The sequence below is a fragment of the Rhinichthys klamathensis genome, unplaced genomic scaffold, assembly GCF_029890125.1.
Source record: "Rhinichthys klamathensis goyatoka isolate OS25496 unplaced genomic scaffold, OSU_Roscu_1.1 h1tg000183l_1, whole genome shotgun sequence".
Lineage (NCBI taxonomy): Eukaryota > Metazoa > Chordata > Actinopteri > Cypriniformes > Leuciscidae > Rhinichthys > Rhinichthys klamathensis.
In genome coordinates this window covers 815395-835970 of record NW_026606711.1, presented here as the reverse complement: position 1 = coordinate 835970, position 20576 = coordinate 815395, and the positions used below count along the sequence as shown (strand labels likewise).

At 37.5% G+C, this 20576-nt stretch overlaps 3 protein-coding genes across 4 annotated transcripts in view; 2 read left to right on the top strand and 1 right to left on the bottom strand.

Moving 5' to 3' along the window:
* LOC130094968 (hydroxycarboxylic acid receptor 2-like) lies at window positions 1-1107 on the top strand. Its single transcript, XM_056261586.1, has one exon. The coding sequence runs from the start codon at window positions 72-74 to the stop codon at window positions 1056-1058; it is 987 nt and encodes a 328-aa protein (XP_056117561.1). The 5' UTR covers window positions 1-71; the 3' UTR covers window positions 1059-1107.
* An 820-nt stretch (window positions 1108-1927) lies between these two features.
* Window positions 1928-8022, top strand: LOC130094943 (B-cell CLL/lymphoma 7 protein family member A-like). Its single transcript, XM_056261543.1, has 6 exons — window positions 1928-2096; window positions 3200-3281; window positions 3367-3460; window positions 3567-3713; window positions 6888-6988; window positions 7080-8022. The coding sequence occupies exons 1-6, from the start codon at window positions 2005-2007 to the stop codon at window positions 7149-7151; spliced, it is 588 nt and encodes a 195-aa protein (XP_056117518.1). The 5' UTR covers window positions 1928-2004; the 3' UTR covers window positions 7152-8022.
* Window positions 8023-14286: 6264 nt separating this feature from the next.
* clip1b (CAP-GLY domain containing linker protein 1b) overlaps window positions 14287-20576 on the bottom strand; it is a 33114-nt gene continuing 26824 nt past the window's right edge. For both annotated transcript variants that reach the window (XM_056261541.1, XM_056261542.1), the window contains 7 exons: window positions 19534-19636; window positions 19379-19422; window positions 18571-18631; window positions 18192-18348; window positions 17014-17069; window positions 16808-16920; window positions 14287-15789 (listed from right to left, as the gene is read on the bottom strand). In XM_056261541.1, coding sequence (XP_056117516.1) covers window positions 15561-15789; window positions 16808-16920; window positions 17014-17069; window positions 18192-18348; window positions 18571-18631; window positions 19379-19422; window positions 19534-19636 — 763 coding nt within the window. In that variant the 3' untranslated portion in view covers window positions 14287-15560. The remainder of the gene's footprint in view (window positions 15790-16807; window positions 16921-17013; window positions 17070-18191; window positions 18349-18570; window positions 18632-19378; window positions 19423-19533; window positions 19637-20576) is intronic.

Genomic DNA, 20576 nt, shown 5'->3' with positions numbered 1-20576 from the left:
GTACTGAGACCAAACAACAAAAGATCTGAAGTTCTCCAACTCTCGCCTGGTTATACAGCAAAATAAGAATCATGGACAACTCCTCAATATGCTGCGCTTTTGATGCACCCATATTGGACAAAGTCCTACCTCCTATACTATTCTTCGAATTCATTCTTGGCCTTATGGGGAATGTCCTCGCCCTCTCGATGTTCTTCTTCCACAAGGACACCTGGAAGCCCAATTCTATTTATCTAGCTCACCTGGCTGTGGCGGATTCTGTGGTCCTTTTCTGCCTTCCTTTCAGGGCCGACTACTACCTCAGGGGCAAGGACTGGGTCTACGGTGACGCTTTCTGCCGTATTTTGCTGTTTCTTCTGGCCACCAACAGAGCTGCTGGTATATTCTTCCTCACTGCTGTCGCTGTTGATCGATACCTGAAGATCGTCCACCCTCACAACTGCATCAACAGCATGGGTCTGCGCTACGCCATGTGGGTCTCTGTTGGCCTGTGGAGTCTCATCATAGCCATGACTGTCTACCTGTTAACAGACCAACATTTCTATTTTCAAAACAACCGCACACAGTGCGAGAGCTTCAACATATGTATGGGACACAATGCATTGTCCGACTGGCACAATTCATTCTACGTTATCCAGTTCTTTGTGCCCACGTGCATTGTTGTCTATTGTACAACTTGTATTTCGTGGCAACTGAAGAACAAGACATTGGACAAAAAGGGCAAAGTCAAGAGGGCAGTGCAGTTTGTTTTAGCAGTTGCTCTGGTTTTCATTATATGTTTCTTCCCAAGCAACGTCTCGCGTATCGCAGTGTGGGTGCTGAAGAGCTGGCATAACGAGTGCGACTTTTTCCGTGATGCAAATGTGGCTTTTTACACTACTGTCTGCTTTACCTACTTTAACAGCGTGCTCAATCCCATCGTTTATTATTTTTCCAGCCCTGCGTTCAGTGGATCCCTCAATAAACTCTACATGAAACTTATTGGAAAGAAAATGGAGGATGAGGACAGTGAGAAGAACAATCATAGTTCTGTTACAGTATCAGCTAATGTCTCTTAAACAAGTGGATATTCACTATGTAGCTTTGACATTAAAAAGTCACATAGTTTATAATATTCTGATGTAAACAATAGCTGCTACTGCATATTCATGTAAGCATCCATTTGTGACAACCTTCATAAACATTTATAATATTTAGCAATATTCTGTTCTTGTGTAATTAAAATGTACTTAAATTAACACTATATGCAAATATACAATGACAAACTTTTTTCTTGTTTCATCTCTATCACTGAATGGTGGACATATTTGCTATATTTTTCCATGCTAAAAAATATATTTTAAATCAGTTACTACATAAGTTACTTAATATATATATATGCATTCCCTTTTTTAAGTAAACATATGTAATTGAACTATAGTTAAGGCAAGTCTGCGTATTTGTTTATAACAAAACATTAATATTGCTATTATTTGTATTGTATTAATATAATTTTGCATTATATAACCATTCATATTGATTAGTAGTAATATAAAATAAAATATTATCATGGATTTATAGTATTTAGTAGCCTGTTTTAATTTAATACTGTTAAATGTTATTGATAATATCAATAATTGTTATGATTGTTTAAAGTCTTATATAGACATGTCAAATGTCTATGGATATTAACAAGGATTTTAATATTGAAATAGTAAAATAGTAACGTCGTTATGAAATATTGAATTAAAAATCACGTTTTCATTCAGTGTTTTATAAACGTACAAAAGTAACTACCAAATGACAAACAAACCCATACATTAAAAAGAACGTTTACAAGTGTTCGTTAATTATTGCACAACACGCCAAAAGAACAAAAGACTTTGAATCGAGTTTTGTAGGACTCGCTCGTTGTGTATTTGGCGCAGGCGCGCTCCCGGCCCAGCGTTCACTGTATGCGAGTGTGTGCGCGCGTGTGTGTGTGTGAACTGCCGGCGAGCTTAAAAATATTATCGAGTGGCGGGAATGTCTGGCAGGTCAGTGCGCGCGGAGACCCGGAGCAGAGCCAAAGATGACATCAAACGCGTTATGGCCGCTATTGATAAAGTGCGAAAATGGTAAGATCGCGGGAAAAGCCCTGTTTGTTCCACCGGAGAGAAAAAAATGCGCTTGTGGGGGAGGAGACAGAAAGAACAAACGAGAAGGACAGAGAGTGAAATTATATGGGTCATTTTGAGCGCAATTTCCAAGTGAACTCGAGCGCACGCCAGGTGCTGTGCGCGCACCCGACACCATCCACTAAAAATGAATGTTTTGGGGGGGATTTCAAAGGTTTCTGATGGAGATGAAGTGGGTTGAACCCAGAAGCCATTTCGTTGCAGTCACATGAAGCCATTTCTCAATGCAGTTTGGCGCACTGTGAATGTGTTACATCTGTGCGTTTTGGGGGATGAAAGACTAGACAAACTCACCTGTGCACGCGAGAGTCACAGTCGCTGTAACACACTGCGAGTTGAAATGCAGCTCAGAGTCTCTTTACATCAAATAAAACTGAACACATGGAGCGCTGTGGGGGCTGGGACAGGGAAGTTAGCACTGCATGCCTGATATTTCATTATCAACATTAATTAAACATAAAAAGACGTATTTTGTAAGATTGTTATGTTATGCATTTGACATATAAACTAATATTTGCCTATTTTTTCATGTCATGAGAAAAAAATATTTGGAATGCAAGGATTTGATGATATGAGGCACAACATTTTACTTTGTTTTTATTGTACAATAATGTAATCACAGGCATTTTGATGATGATTTTTAATGTGCTATTTTTTTATTATCTAATTTCATTTTATATATTATTTGTGCTGCATATGGCCCTTGTTATCATCATATATTATATGGTATGCTTTTTTAACATTACTTCCGTTGCAAAAAAAATATGTCAGGTTAATTTAAGTGTATTTTACTTAAAGGCAACGTAAAATTAGTAATGACCCATTTACATTTTTAATAAGAATTCCCGGTCTTATTGTGCACATCATTCCAATGAAAATATTTGCCTTTTTAAATCTGAATGCGAGTTCCTCTTAAATGATTTTCCTTTTCCGCTGATGTCACTTAGCTATTGGATATTGTTAACCAGTAGCCAAATAGCTATTTATTTAGGCATTGAAGTACTTCTTTCCGTGCTTCAGATCTTTGCTTTACCGATTCACAGGGAGAAAAAATGGGTGACGGTTGGAGACACTTCCCTGCGCATCTTCAAATGGGTTCCAGTGACTGAACCGAAGTCAGACGATGTAAGTGTGCGAATATTGTGTATTGTTTCCATTTATGAAGTTGTAGTTCATCGATATTTTGTCTGGCCTCTTGTCTGCTCTATAGAAGAACAAAAAGAAGAAGGGCAGAGAGGAGAAATACGGATCGGAGTTGACGACTCCAGAGAACAGTTCCTCTCCAGGAATGATGGACATGCACGGTAAGTCAGAGGAAGAGTCTCTTAACCAAGCCAAGATTTTAAGGATGTGCATAACATAATTTGACAGTACTGACCCTTAAATGTCAAGCTGCGGTTTCCCTTATAGATGAGAACAGTAATCAGAGCTCGATAGCCGATTCCTCTCCGGTGAAGATGGAGAACAGCTGTAGCACGAGCCCGACACCAGAGGCCACTGCTGCTCACGCTGATGGAAACAAGTGCAAGGCAGAACATACGCCATCCCCTGACAAAGGTGCGAAAAACCACTGTGATCACACAAATAAATCTCATGCTTGCACAAATAAATGTATTAAGGCTTTTTGGAGATCTCTAATGTTGTGTTCACTGACACATAATATTAAAGGAGCTTGACTTTATTCGAATAGATCAGGGGTTCTCAACTCTGGCCCTCGAGGTCCACTTTCCTGCAGAGTTTAAGCTCCAACCAAGGGGTATCCAGCATCTGAAAAGCATACTTTCTATGGGGGCATCCATTGGCTAACAAGCCATCACCTGCTGTTAGCAGTCCATTTAGAGATGCACCGATTACAATTTTCTAGGCCGATTCCGATTTTTCAGAGTTTGACCTGCCGATACCGATTTTAGCCGATTCCGATTTCATTTTTTCTAACCACTTTACAGCACACACAAATATTTATTTTCTCTCTTTTCTTTACATTTTACATTTTGCATAGAACATTTTTTAACAGTAATTGCGATAAAATAGCACTATATAAATTACTCCTGGTGTGGGAAATTCTCACACATCTAAAGTACAGTGTTATGGAAGAACCATTTCCTTCTTTTCACATCCAATATCCAACTAAAAAAATGTGTTCATTTCAAAAAGAAAATTCATTTTCTTTTCTGACATATACTCCAGTTCTTGTTAAATCATAGGCACTTTTGTGTGAAATCATATTTATTTTGTCCATCAAAAGTGTGCTTTCACTTTAATTGAGCGTGAGCAGCGCAGCAAAAATAGACTCTGCGCCGAAACCCGCGCTTCACCGCTGCTCCTGCTCGACGCTCACGCGCTGCTCCCGGTGTGAATGCACTCATTGATTTACATGCACGTCGGAAATAATACGCGCTGCTCACGTTTGCGGTGTGAAACGGTCGTAATTCACGAGGTTTCTTACATGTGCATTCGGTGTGCATGTGTGATGGTGATGTTGCGTGATGTTAATCATGCGGCGCCCTAGTGCATTTGACCGGCATAAAATCAGCATATGTCAGACTGACCGCCCGGTCGCCGATCATGGCTGATCACGTGAACATCGGCCAATTCCGGTGCATCTCTAATTCCATTGACATTTTGGCGTCACTTTGACAGCGAATAACTTTACATCTGAGGCGTTTAAAGACTCCATTTGTCCATTGTTTATTTCTAAAGAAACACGACAATGTATAAAAGGCTCCATTAACTTGTATATTACGTTACGGCCCCGTATAAGCCGTTTTTGTAAAAGAAACACGCGACTCTCTGACCCCATTTACACCTGGTATTAAAATGCGATCTGTATCCAGATAAGTTATCCGGATGATAAAAAACGCATGTTAATGCAAGGTGTAAATACGTTATGATCGGATCTGCCTGACCACATCTGGAGGTAGTCTGGCTCGCATTGTGTTCGGATCTTTACTAGGTGTAAACGCAATCCGTACGACGTGATGGCATTCGTACCTGCCAAACGTCATCCTCTGCCCGCGAAAACCACACCCCTCAGAAGTAACGTTAAGCTAAACATCCACAGAGACCGGTTCACTGTCGTAGCATTCACAGTAGCCGCAAAAACAACAGCTGCAAACAGGGCCTGTCGTCTTTTCTGTTTGCTCCTAATAGAAAAACTTTGAAAATGACCCCTACCGCGACAGAGAAAAAGTAGAAACAGGCGGTACAGTAATAGCATCTCTAACGATCCTACACCTGCCATGTTGACAAACTACAGCGGATTTCCCGCCACCTCAGTGCTCACGCGCAGGTGTCACTCTGGAGGACAGAGATCCGAACTCAATGTGGATAACGAGAACGTATTAAAAATACAAGGTGTAAACGCAAAGGTAAGATCAGAACACTTATTATCCGGATAACTTATCTGGATACAGATCGCATTTTAATACCAGGTGTAAATGGGGCTTTTGACAGCGAATAACTTTACATCTGAGGCTTTTAAAGACTCCATTTGTCCATTGTTTATTTCTAAAGAAACACGACAAAGTATAAAAGGCTCCATTAACTTGTATCTTAAGTTATGGCCCCGTATAAGCCGTTTTTGTAAAAGAAACACGCGACTCTCCGTCGCACAGTAGAGAAATTACCGTATAGACAGGAGGAGAAGCTGGCGGGCAATCGGGTGGACGTGGAGGCATAAAGTCAAGGGAGAAGCCCATAGAGAGTCATAAAGTTGCTCCTGCTGCGAGCTCATGGACAGCTCCTACTCACGCTCTCCGCAAGATTCAGAAGGGAATGATTCAGATTCCTCTTGGCACAGCTACTAGAAGACTTACAAATGTCAGACAGGTTGCTCACGTCACATCTACATCGTCAAGCTCAGTTTGAGCCTGCGCAGTCGCTCAGCCATCAGGAAGTGAGTGCTTCTAATTGACTTCACTTTTCTCCATTGAAGTCTATGGGGTCGCTGTGTCCATTTCTTTTACTGTCTATGGCTACAACCCTAATCAAACGCACCTGAGCAAGCTAATCAATGGCTGTGTCTGAAATCGCCCCCTATTTGAAGGGACAGCAATTGGTGTCCGAAACCATAGTGGATGTTATCAAGTGCACTCATTCAATCCCATAATGCACCGCAATAATGTACACAATCAATGTACACTCAACAGCTAGAAAATACCCATAATGCACCGTGGGGGTCATGCCGAATGAATTCCCGCATCCATCCATTTTCCAAACCGCTGGTCCAATGTGGCTACAGTGTAATATCAAACAGGTGTTTTCTTTTTTATTAAACTGTTTAATTAAGGTTTATAGATGCTAGTTTCCATGACAGAGTTGAAGATAAATCTTTTCATTACTACTGGAGCTGCCAGTTTGCTAAGTTTCAAATGATTATTAAACAACAAGCACAAACTACACAAAAGCGGCAGCCCTTCCTGGGCCTCAGTGTCCGAATTCACTCACTCGTTTTCATTCACTCTTTCAACTGGACTATATTAGTGGACTTATGTAGGGATTAGTGAACGAGGGTATAGGGGGCGATTTCAGACACAGCTTAAGTCTTCAGGATTACTAGAAAGTTGCAGAAAGCTGAGTTTAATCAAGGTTGGAGGTAAAGTCTGCAGGAAAGTGGATTTCAAGGGCCAGAGTTGAGAATCCCTGGTATAGATGGTATTTGAAACGCTGTATCTTGAGTTCTACCAGATGAAATAAATGTAACGTATCACAGTTGTGTTTTATTTTTTACAGGGAATTGTAACTCCACCCCTTCAGAGACCTCAACAAGCAAAAAAGATACTCAGTTATTAGAGGAGAAGGAGTCCAAATCAGACACCTCGACAAACACTCAGGTGAAAGCATCGCTTACCTTCAAAACAGAAGAAACTGGACATGACTTGAGGGTGAGGAAATGACTAAATGTTCTGTCTGTTTGTGTTTTAGGAAAGTGAAGATGGTTCTCCACCCACAAAGAAAAGCAAAGTAGAATCATCTTCTCAGGACTTGGATGACTAAAGCTGACTAGTTTTCTCCCACATATTTTAAACACGTCACTGTCACAAACCAATGAGGAAAAGTGTCCCACTCAACAAACCATTCCTGATCTTCAAGTAGAGCTTCACCCTGTTCTTCATCTTCTCACCTGGAGTGGGCGTTTGCAGACGTCACTGTGCTGGTGAACTGAGGCCGAAAAACTGACCTGATCCTGTGAGACACCTGCAGCCTCGCTCCATCAAACTCATGCATGACATACAGCGTTAGTTTAACAGTAACAAGAGTCAATGCACTGCATAGATTTGTCAAGATGAAAGGTGGATTTGCTGCTGTGATCATCTTCGTTTTAAGTCTTTTATTATTTAATTCAATGAGTCTACTAGTTGTTTTTCTAACTACTCCGCAAAGGTTGTTGTATGGTTATAGTGCAGGTGCTTGATTTGTCCATAGATTCTCTACTGGTTTGTGTGCCTTCTGGCTCCATGATGTGTGCATTTTTACTTCTTTTTTTTTTGTGGCTGGTTTTATTTTGTTTTTTAAAAGGAAGAATATTTTGTTACATGTCAAAACGACTCAATATACCTCATTTCCAAACCAGCTGAGCTGGAACTTTAAACTTTAATCTTGATCGATGGACGATAAATCCACTTCACTGAACACAATCTGGCAGTTTTTAAATGGTCACTTTCAAGAATGAATCCACTTTGACTTTAACCTGATTTAACGTACAAGGAACTCATGATGATGAAATACTCTAGGTACATTGGGACCATGATTTATTGAAATTATTTTGTCTTGTACAGGTGATTAATATTGCTTTTATTTATTTCATCATTAGTGCTTGTTTTTAGCATTTTAAATTTGTTTTAATAAAAAACGTTAACACATCGAAGGCTGTGGAGTTTATAGTATTATATAATATGTAGTTTAGTATTTTTATGCTTTTTGATGGTAAAAATAAATAAATTGAAGATTATAAAAAAATCGAAAAGGTTGAGAACGTTTTATTCAATTTGACGTATATTTTTATATGATGTTGCACGCCCTCTAACGACGTTTTACCGCATTACCACGTGCGATCTTGTTCAACATAGTTGCCAAAATGTTTTTGATACGAACGTTTTAATTTAAAGCATATGCCAAACACAAAGGTAAAAGAGAGGTAGATCCATAAGACTTGTTTCAACTTATCCGTTGTACTGAATTCAAATGTTGTAACGTTACTGAATAGGCCTGTACGGTCCGTTGCGAAATTTGCTTTGGGAAAAATGTCGCTCTCTGGATTCCATCTACGGAAATTCGTTGAACAAATGTAAATATTATCTCACCTTTACTCATAAAATGTTATAACATTAGTATGTTACCATAACTTTTAAAAGCCATTTATATAATTCGACGTCAAGTGTCTTACCTCAGATTTGGCGTCCTCCTGTGCGCGCGCTTTTCCAGCCACTTCAACGTTTTTTTTTTGTGTGTTTTTTTGTCTAGTGAGCTCGAACAAGTTTCTGCCTTTCACAATTAACATAAATAATTTGTTTGATAAAACTTTTGGCAGTCATGGAAAATGACCCGATGCTGACATACTGAATTATATTAAAGCCTGCATTGTGACATAAAAAGTCGAAATTGTGTCATATGAAGTCAAAATTATGACAAGTCAATTATGAGATAAAAGGTCAGTTATGGCATACTAAATTATGAATAAATCAAAATTATGAGATAGTCTAAATTAAATCGAAATTGACTTTATGACTGTCAAAATTTAAACTTTTCATCTCATAAATACGACTGATTCGACTTCATTTTGATTTACAATAAGCATGATTTTTTTCCTTATGTGGTGGAAAGGGGCTCATATAGAACTAAGCCAACTGTTTGTAATCTTGTTTTCTATTTAAAAGACATTCCTCAAACATAATAATGTGACTTACAGACAAAAACACAGTTTTTTCATGCATCCATCAATTTTGAGATTTTTGGCTATTTGGCTTTTCATAGCGACTTTTTCAAACTAGTGAAAAGAAAGCATCCAAAATACACTTAAGTGTTGCTTTTATTGCACCTAATCATATTTTTATGTAGAAAAAAAAACATCAAATTCTAATCAAAGTTACTATTTTTGTGGGGTTCAGATTGGTCTAATCAGGCAGCATTTTAAAGAGACATGAATTATTGACCGGGCCCCTTCTGTTTTATTTGGGAATTGTAGGATGGGAATTTGGTGATCACCCTTCCGTGAAATTGAGAAACTTGAGGGAAGATACTCCAAACACCTTAGCAACATAGTGAACACCATAGCAACCACACAGAAACACCTCAGAACTATGGGTAGAATTGTTATTTGATGTTAACGAATGACTAAATGCTTTTCACACAATGAATGTGTAGTCAGAACAGAAGGCTCAAGGTATCCAGACAATGACAAGAAAAATTTGTTCAATGTTTGTATTGAGTTCAGGTGAATATACAGTACATGAAACAGTACAATAGTTAAAGACTATCACAATATTTCAGTAAAAACAGACCATATATTTGTACTTTATGCAAAATTTTCTGATCAAATGAATTTAAACAAAAGGGGAATAATCATGAATATTATACATATTTAATATAATCTTGTGCACCAGGTCATTGCGGGTTACCAATTCTAACACTTGCAGTTTATAAGGTTTCTAAATAAACTTTGTTGTTAATATTACATCAATAATAAGAGATACAATATGATTTTGTGCTTAAAAATTGTGCTTTAGCAAAGGGTCTTTTCACACCAAGTTTGAGATGACTAGAATACATGAATATTTGCAAACCATTTTTTGCACCAAAACTATTTCACACTGAGTTTTTCTGAAAAGTTTGGATACCTGAAGAAACGGCATGTGATCAATTTAAAATATAGCTGCGAGCAGCGATTACGGGCCCAAGCCGGTGGCACCGCAACCCCGGTGCCTTTAGTTACCTAAAGGCACCGGGGTGGCGGTGCCGCCGGCTTTGGCCCTTCATCGCTGCTCGCAGCTATATTTATATATATATATATATATATATATAAAAAGCCGGTGGCACCGCCACCCTGGTGCCTTTAGGGTTATTGTGCACGACGTGACACAAAATATCTGCTCGCTATCTGCCAAACGGCTCTGGTAGTTCCGCTTCAGCACTGATGATGTTGTAGAAATAGTGCGCTCTGGTTGGTCTGGATTATTCGGGATTTTTTATTTTATACAGAAATAAGTTATTTATAATTCAGATGAGAATAAAGTTAGTGTTGATTAAAATGAAGGAAAACAAATATATTGATCTGAAATATAGAACATTAATTTTAAATTTATTTAGGTTCAATTACCAAACATACAATCTTAATTTAATTTAAAGCAAACAATACATTTAAAATATATTGGTTGTATGCACTTTTTTTATAAAAAAAAGATATATATCCAAAAAGACAAGGCCTTAAAGGGTTAAACTCTTGTCACTGTAACAGACACAATCTCTCTCTCTCTCTCACACACACACACACACGTCAAGTCACTTACATTTTAGATGCAATATTGAATAAGCAGAAAAATCGGATTTTCTGCTCTGAAAATATAAATAAGCATAAAAATTGAATAAGCACTTTGAATATTCTAAACAGAATAAGCACTAGTCGCTAATGAATAAGTACTAGTACTTAATGGAATAGATACTAGTATCTAAAAAATAAGTACTAGTAGCATGAAAATAGAGACTAGTAGGTTAAAATGATTAAATGTTAAAACGGCTTGCCATATTAGCTCAGAGAGAGACAGAGAGAGGCTCACCATATTCAAACCAAAATATCTGACTTCCTCTTAATCTGAGCTAATTACGGTAAATTAGAAAGTTGTCCGGCTCGAAGAGTACAATATGCATATCGAGTTTTGTTACTGTAGATAAAACTAACCCCCCCACTTTTGTCAAAAGCATTTAGAAAGTGACACACTTCTTGCTGCCAGTTGGTGGCGCTATAACTTTGACTCACAATAGTTACATCCATCTGATCGGCCTTCCTAAACCCATAATAGCCGACTTCCTAATTTAAAATTTATTTAGGTTCAATTACCAAACATACAATCTTAATTTAATTTAAAGCAAACAATACATTTACAATATATGGGTTGTATGCACATTTTGTAATAAAAAAAGAGATATATATCCAAAAAGACAAGGCCTTAAAGGGTTAAACTCTTGTCACTGTAACAGACACAATCTCTCTCTCACACACGTCAAATCACTTACATTTTATATGCAATATTGACTTTTTTCTGTTTCAGCAGTGAAACTAGTTAAACAAAGATCGCAGCAGAACCATTGCGCATCTCACAGCAACGTGTTTTCTCATTACTGAATGATTCAGCATTTTGAACGAATCGGTTGACTGAAAGATTCAATGACCAATCCATAATCTGTCTGATTCATGAATGACTCAGCCGTTCGAACGAATCGTTCGAACAAATGAATCAATGACTCGCTCATTAAGACGGTCGCCTGGCGACACCTAATGACGGTTTAGTGATATGTTTAAAAGTATCATTCTTTCAAACGATTGTTAATTAACTCATATTTGAAACATAAGCTATATATATATATATATATATATGTATATAGGGCCTATATTCATATATATATTATACACACACATATATATACGCAAAAATAAAATAAAAACACATTTGAAACGTGTTTGCTTACTAAATTGTGAGCAGAACGAAAGTTGCAGCAAATATCAGCAATAGGAGTCAAATTTCATTAATCACGAGAGTGAAGAGCTGACTGAAAAGATGATGACGGAATAGGCTATTTTATGTAAAAGCGCCTATTTAAGCGAATCTGTCATTGAACTCTTTTGTTGTTGTGTTTTCCGTGAAAAATAATAGACTATTGAACTCACAATTCAAGCAATTGGCCCCCGATATTGCACTAATTTTAAAGTGACACTAAAAAGTATGCGGCTGCAGTGGCATTCATTACAGTGCGCATCCATGGCGACGAGCGAGCAAAACAGAGCGAACGTTTTTTCATTTCTACTTCCATAGAAATTCATTCGAGCGCACTGCGAGCGCCACCACTATAAATGTCCTTACTTTACTTTCACTTTTAACTTAGCGATATAAAAGCCCCCGGTGTTACACGTCAAATAACCGGTGAGAAAAAATTCTCGGAGTCACATAGCAGCTACCTATATTTAAATACAACAGGCCTACCTGATTTTGAACACAAGAGGGCAGTATAGCCCTATGTATTATTTGATATATTTATTTTTTAACTGAATAGTGCATCCTGGCTGTTTTTAAACTTGTACATTATTCTTAAATTGAAAACAAGAATAAAATGGGTTTAGTTCTGATATTTGTATAATTTTATCTAGAAATAAATGGTGTATAATTACATTTTTAGAAGATATGAGGCTTTTAGTGTTTTTTTTTTTTTTTTACATGACTTTAATCCCTCACCATAGCAAAACAATTAGAGATATTCAATAGATATTCACAATTATGCTTCTTTAATGTATTTTCATCATGTTGAAAAAGTTTGGTGGGAATAAAATAAACCACTTAAGAGGAGTGGGTAAAAATGTAGAGCCTGGTTTTGCAAAACATCCACATTAAGACCAAAATAGCCCACTTCCTGTTGGGCTGGCTTAAAGTTGTTTGGCCCGATGAGATCTATATGAGTACAGAGTTGCATAATATTACATGCAAGTGTGTTTGATTTATGGACCAAATTTTCTGACGAAGTTTATGGACCAAGTTAATTTAATTAATAAACTAATTATATAAAACTATGTTCAATGCACTACAATTCAACTGGTTATATGCCTTTACTTATTAATACAACTTATTTAAAAAATACAAGGCGTAAGACATTTATTTTCTTTTTTAAATGCAGGCCAAACCACACAGCAGTCAAATGGTTAATCTAGCCCCCCTCCCCCTCCCCAGACTCACAGACACACACACACACACAGAGACGTTAGGCTCAGAGAGAGAGAGAGACATAAAATGACAATTTTCAAACCAAAATATCTGACTTCCTGTTGGTTGGAGCTATTGAGTGTAAATTAGAAAGTTGTCTGGCTCGAGGAGAAGAATACACATACCGATTTTTATTACTGTAGATAAAATTAATCCCCCCACTTTTGACAAAAGGTGGCGCTACTGAGCCCTCAACACGCCCGTTTCTGAAACTTTGCACATGTCTACAGGCTAATAAATGAGATGTGTCTGTCGAGTTTCATGCAATTTCAAGTATGCTAAGCATAAAAAAAGAATATTAAAGTTTGATGCGTTGCCACGACAACAGTATCTAAGATATCAAGAATCCATTCACAGGTCTACATCTGCCGTGTGTTTACATTATAGTAGTGAAGTTTGAAGCAAATCAGGTTAAAATAAGAGGGTGATTTCAAAGCATTTTGAAAGTGACACACTTCCTGCTGCCAGTTGGTGGCGCTATAACTTTGACTCACAATAGTCACATCCATGTGATCGGACTCTTACAGCGAACACACTGCTGAAGTTTCATCAAGATCAGTTAATGTATGCAGAAGTTATAACACACTTCCTGTTTCCATTATTCGCCATAAATTCGTTTCCTCGCCACGGCCAAACCGTTCGAGATATGAAAAATCCCCTGGCAATTTTTCATCCTCAATGTCTTGACATCATGCTGACCGAGTTTCCTTGCGATTGGTTGAATTCTCTAGGAGGAGTATATCGAATTCCAGGGGCATACGCTTCCAAACAAACCATAATAGCCGACTTCCTGTTGGGCTGGGGTAAAAAGTAAAAGTACAAAGGATATATGAACCGATGAGATCTATATGTGTACCGAGTTTCATATTATTACATGGAAGCGTGTTTGATTTATGGACCAAGTTCTCGGACCCCGTTCCAGGGGGCGCTGTCGAGCCCCCCTGCCACGCCCGGGTACCAGCTTCAGCCCGGCCCTGATGGCCGCGGGTTCTGACCAGTGTGCAAAGTTTCAAGAGTTTTCGTGCACGTTAAGAGCCCCAAAAGTGCCCGAATAGTCGATAAAATAATAATAATAATAATAATAATAATAATAATAATAATAATAATAATCCTAAGGAAAACAATAGGGCCTTCGCCTTTTCAAGGCTTGGGCCCTAATAAATCAATCTTTTGTCCGTACAACAAAAAAGTTAATCTTTTTTTTGTGCCAAAACTTTGGACTTGGTGTGAATAGGCCTGAAGTCTACAGGACATAACATCAAAAATACACATAAAAAGCCATTCATATGACAATATCATGACTATATGTCTGACATTTAACAGTAAAAAGAATAACTTAGTTTCAAAGAATGGCAGTTAAACTCATGTGCTGTATACATTTAAAGTGAGAAGTGCAATAAGTTAATAGTGGTTAGCTTCAGCTTAGTTTGGTGCACTGGTCATACGGTTTTGTGCCTGTGATAACAGTCCGTTATGAGTTCCTTAAGCTGAAGTGTGTATTTTTTATTCATTAAAATCATTTCATTAAAATCTTCTATCCTGGTTTAATGTGCAGATACAACTGTAAGTAAACCGTTCGTAGGGTGAATTACCAAAAAGTGCAACAACGGTGGCTATGTTCGCAATAGCATACTACCATACTGCTAGTAATGTTTCTGCAGTATATAGTATTTATACTGTGCATAGTATGTATAATTTCGGTATGCTTAGAATGCCTGAGTAAAAATCTGCAGTTTAAAATCAATCACATAATGCAGTGTGCTCGTCTTGAGTCGATTTTACGTGTGACAGAAAAACTGGAAGCTATGATTTTTAACTAAATTTTCTTGCCGTATTATTCATTGTTGCATAATGTGTACCGTTTCATATACTACTTAAAAACATTGTGGGCAATATTCAGAGTAAACTGAGCGGTTTGCAGTGTGCTAGTAAACCATTTCGAACACACTCTGTGGCGCTTTCAAAACATCGCTGTTTGTTTGAGCCGTCCGAAATGTCAACTTCTGACTCAACCAATGGCGTGAGTTTGGGGCGGAGCTACAATGGAAGAAAAGGAGTGTTTGAGAAACCTGTTTGAAAATGGTCATTATTTTTGCAATTCCATTTTGAGCCTCTGGGGGAGTAGAAATTACACTCAGCAGCTTTAAATACACAGCAAAGTATCATTAAACCGGGCCTATTTTTCTTGCTGGTAATTCATCGGTGGATCAAAAACTTATGAAACACACAAAACGGTATTAGTAACACATAGAAATATCTCTCATCTTCATAATTCAAATTCCATCAATGCAGCATACCTTAGCCTTCATATGGACGGATACGTTTCAAGGAATGTACAAGAGGTTCGAATGTATATACGCTGTGTAGAAAAATAGCGAATAATCTGGTTGAAAGCGATCTGTGCATAGCCTGCTCACAGGCGGAGGGGTTGAAGAGAAGTTCAGAAGGTTTGGTCATCGTTGCAAGAATCTGTCCAGTGACCGAACGCCTCACAGATGTCGCAGTACGGCCGTTCGCCGCTGCGGGCCCCGTGGTAGGTGGTGTGCGGAGGCGAGTCTGGGGACTGCGTTTGCGTGGGACAGTCCTCCGTGTCGTGCAGGTCGAAGCAGTCGCAGATGTCGCAGAAGACGCGTGGTGGGGCTTTCTTCTTCTTTTTGTCCTTACCAAGACTTGAGAGAAAGAGGATAAACAAAAACATTTTATTATGACAAACGCTTTTCGAAGAAAACAACAGTAATAGTAACAATAGTGCAATGCATTTTAAGTATGTACAACGTGACCACATCCCAGGGTTATTATATATATATATATATATATATATATATATTAGGGCTGTCAAATGATTAATCACGATTAATCACATCCAAAATAAAAGTTTTTTTTACATAATATGTAAAAAATATGTATGGAACATAAACATATAAACATAAATGTGGGTGCACTGTGTATAATTATTTTGTATATATATATAAATACACACACATGCATGTATATTTAAGAAAAATATATCATTTATATATAAAATATTTATATTTATATATAATATAAATTATACATACATCTATATACAGTATATACATGAAAATATTTCTTAAATATATACAAGCATGCGTGTGTTTTTATCTATATAAAATAATTATACACAATGCACCCACATATGTTATGTAAAAAAACTTTTATTTTGGATGTGATTAATCACGATTAATCATTTGACAACCCTAATATATGTATATATATATATATATAGAGAGAGAGAGAGAGAGAGAGAGAGAGAGAGAAATTAAAACTAAAATAATTTTTTTTTTAAATGAATTGCTTGAAATTAAAATAAACATTAACTGAAATAGAAAAATATATATAGCTAGTAGCCAAAGTAACATTTCTCATTTTTATACATAACTTTATGTACTAAAATAAATAAAAAATAACTGAAATAAAAATTTATAAAAACTATATTATACATATTTTTTACATGACAAAAACACACAACAAAATTACTCAAACTTTAAAATTAAAATATAAAAAATAAAACCAATTCAAAATATTAATAAAAACTACTAGCATCTTAATGATACTAAAATAAGTTGTACTATGTTGGCAAAGCATTTGTCTCCAGTTTCTGGCTGCTATCTGATCTGCCAGACAGAAAAGTGGCAAGTGAAGATTTTGAAACCCAATTGGACTCACTCATCATTTTCATCATTTCCATTGAACTCGGTCAACGCCATTTTCTTCAGCTTCACCTTTAGTTCATCATTCTTCCTCTGGAGGTCCACAATCACAGAGTTCAGGAAGTTGATCTGATCCATGCAGGAAAACATGGCAGATTTGAGACATTTACACAGATATGACATCCTAAAACCGTTAACAAATACAGAACAGAGGAGTTATACCTGTCCCTCAGCAAACTCTTTCTCTTCTCTCAGTTGGTCCAAAGTAGGATCACCCACTGTACAGGAGAGACAGACGAACAGTCTTCAGTTCAGTGCTGAGAGTTAGTGAATGTCACAATTGCATAAAAGTAGTCCAGACGGATTTGTTCATTTAAGTTGACTCGGTATGTCATAATTTCTACATTATGATTTACAGAAGCATGTGTTGTTTTTTTTCTTATGTGGTGGATATGGGCTCCCATAGAACTAAACCAAATGTTTGTAATCTTGTTTTCCATTTTAAAGACATCACTCAAACATTATAACGTGACTTGTATTTTGGTCATAAACATTCGATTTGGATTCATTTTTCATACTGCAAATAGTGTAATACGTATTAATCTTGTTTGTATATTACTAATCCTATTTTCATTTCTATTTCAACTCTATTTCATGCTGCCATAAGTATATTTTTACACATTATTGGATTAAAAATAACTGGACAGCATTTCCAGAATTAAACTGAATTGCAACATGCAAAAACTGCAACATGATCAAGTCATGTGGTCATGTGACAACAATTTGACATGATCAACAAGGTCATGTGACAACAATTTAGCATTCTGCATCATTTTGCATAGTACTTTTAAATAATAAATTCAGTGCCGTTCAAAGGTTTTGGGTTCGTATGTTGTTGTTGTTGTTTTTTATAGAAATTATACTTTTATGCAGCAAGGGTGTATTACATTTTCAGAAGAATTTAAATTTGTTAAAACTATTTTCAACATTGATAATAATCAGAAATGTTTCTTGAGCAGCAAATCATCATATTAGAATGATTTCTGAAGGATCATGAGACACTGAAGACTGGAGTAATGATGCTGAAAATTCAGCTTTTTGTATAAAAAGCTAACAAATTACATTTTGAAATAATATAATAACATAGAAAACAGTTATTTGAAATTTATAATATTTCACAATATTACGGATTCCACAGTATTTTTTAACAAACAAATGCAGCCTTGGTGAGGATAAGAGACTTCTTGAAAAAAAATGTATTAAAAAAATCTCACAATTAAAAAGACTTTTGAACAGTAGAGTAAATAAATAGCTAGCAGTATACAGTTTATTATACAGTATACAGTAAGCAGTGCGCTCTGCGCTGTCATTCTATTCCAAATATAAATACGCTGACGGACCTGAGATGACTTCCTCTCCATTCCCCGTCTCCCGGCCCTCCAGCTTTTCCTCCAAGCTGTTCACTCGGCTCTGCAGCTGGGCTTTGTCCCGCTCTAGAGACGTCACGGCCGACTGCAGCGTCTTGGCCATGGCATTTTCCCCACGCAGCACTGCAATCTGGGATAACAAAAAACATCTTTAGATCACAAATGATAGTTTCCCATTATCTGACAATATTAAGTGCCAACAATACATATTGTTTTGATATGAAATGAATCTACTAAAAGCATTCTTTGTACATACAGTAAGTTCAAACTCAGTCATAGTTCACAGTGGATAAAACATTCTTGATCCAGAGGTTTGGTTAGACTTATAAAACTCAAGAATCAAAGCTCTTACCTCATTTCGTAGTGTCTCTAGCTCTTTGTCTTTATCGGACATCACTGCATTGGAATTCTCTCTGTGAGAACAGACAAGAGCTCACTATAACTGGAGCCCATTGTTGGATTTACAATCATGTTACAAAAGCCATATGCACTCTGAGAACATCTCCCAATGGAGGTCTGAAGATTAAAAGCTTACAGAAAAACATGCAAAAAATGAACAGACATTCAGTGGGACAGCAGAGGTTTTTTTCTAGGGTGGAGGAAAACAATAGATCTGAAGCCAAAAGCTTGTACTTGGTACCATTATATGAGTTGTTCAACCACATGGGAATCATAGAAACAATCTAGACGTGGTGATCTTAGTATATCATAAAACACTGATCTCTAAAGAACAAGTACTGACAAGCTTTCCCGGGAGATGAAATGACATTTAAAGCTTCCAGAGTGCATGTGATCTCAAATCCAGCTCTTATTTGAACAATTACTGAGACAGAGCTCCATTAAGCACCATCAAAAGCATCCGTGACATGCTGTTTATAACCACAGATAATTTGGTTTTTGAATGCTTGTGAAGAAAATGTATGGGAAAAATACTTGCATCACTACTCTCACGTTAACAAAAATACAAGCATAACATTTCCAAATTGTCTTTCCCCATAGACTTCCAGTGTAAGAGCACTGTGTTTATGCTTGTTTTTACTGACTGAGACACAAATATATATTATTTTCTATGGTTATAAACAGCAGGCTTCACTCAGAGCTGTCTTTTAATGTTTTGATTTGATTGAATGAACTTAATACTGAGTCAGAGACGTGCTTACCTCTCTGTAATCTCCAGATGGCTAGTCAAAGCTTCGTCATCAAGCTGCCAAAAAAACAACATGATACATGATAACTCAATCGCTCAAACCAACTGAGAGTGTCACAGAGCAAAGCATTTCAGGAAACGTCTAAGTAAAGGCAGACAGATAAACACCTGCTGGTTGTAGACGTCCAACTCCTGAGCCAACATCCCTTTCTCGTCCTGGAGCGACACCTGCCTCTGAGACTTCTGATTGGCTGACAGTTTTACCTCCTCACTACGGAGAGACATAAAGAAAAAGTAATGCTTATAGTATCATATAGGACTAGTATATTACTGTCATCTCTAGTTTTGAGTTTTGTTTCATGTCCTTTATTTTGTAGTTTCTCCATTGTCATGTTCCTGGTTTTGTCATGTGCTCCCGGGTTTGTCATGTGCTCCTGCCATGTGCTCCCCTTGTCATGTGTCCTATGTTGTCATTAGTTCATTGTCTTGGTTTATTGGTTCATTGTGTTCAGGTATGTCTTGGTAAGTCATTAGTCTGTGTGTATTTATAGCCCTCATGTTTCCCTTGTCCCTTATCTAGCTTTGATGTTGTAACCAACTGTTGGTGAGTGTATTTATGTTCATGCCAAGTCTTGTGTCAAGCCATAGTCAAGCCATAGTCAAGCCGACCATAGTCAAGCTGACCATAGTCAAGCCATAGTCAAGCCGACCATAGTCAAGCCATAGTCAAGCCATAGTCAAGCCGACCATAGTCAAGCCGACCATTGTCAAGCCGACCATAGTCAAGCCGACCATTGTCAAGCAATAGTCAAGCCATAGTCAAGCCGACCATAGTCAAGCCATAGTCAAGCCGACCATAGTCAAGCCATAGTCAAGCCGACCATAGTCAAGCCGACCATAGTCAAGCCGACCATTGTCAAGCCATAGTCAAGCCGACCATAGTCAAGCCGACCATAGTCAAGCCATAGTCAAGCCGACCATAGTCAAGCCATAGTCAAGCCATAGTCAAGCCGACCATAGTCAAGCCATAGTCAAGCCGACCATAGTCAAGCCATAGTCAAGCCGACCATAGTAAAGCCGACCATAGTCAAGCCATAGTCAAGCCGACCATAGTCAAGCCATAGTCAAGCCATAGTCAAGCCGACCATAGTCAAGCCATAGTCGAGCCATAGTCAAGCCATAGTCAAGCCATAGTCGAGCCAGTCGAGCCA

Bases quoted from the DNA above. Each gene is read 5' to 3' on its own strand.
- LOC130094968 (XM_056261586.1), top strand. From the start codon at position 72: ATGGACAACTCCTCAATATGCTGCGCTTTTGATGCACCCATATTGGAC.
- LOC130094943 (XM_056261543.1), top strand. From the start codon at position 2,005: ATGTCTGGCAGGTCAGTGCGCGCGGAGACCCGGAGCAGAGCCAAAGAT. The intron at 3,461-3,566 runs GTAAGTCAGAGG...TTTCCCTTATAG, and splicing joins AGGAATGATGGACATGCACG to ATGAGAACAGTAATCAGAGC. The intron at 3,714-6,887 runs GTGCGAAAAACC...TATTTTTTACAG, and splicing joins TACGCCATCCCCTGACAAAG to GGAATTGTAACTCCACCCCT.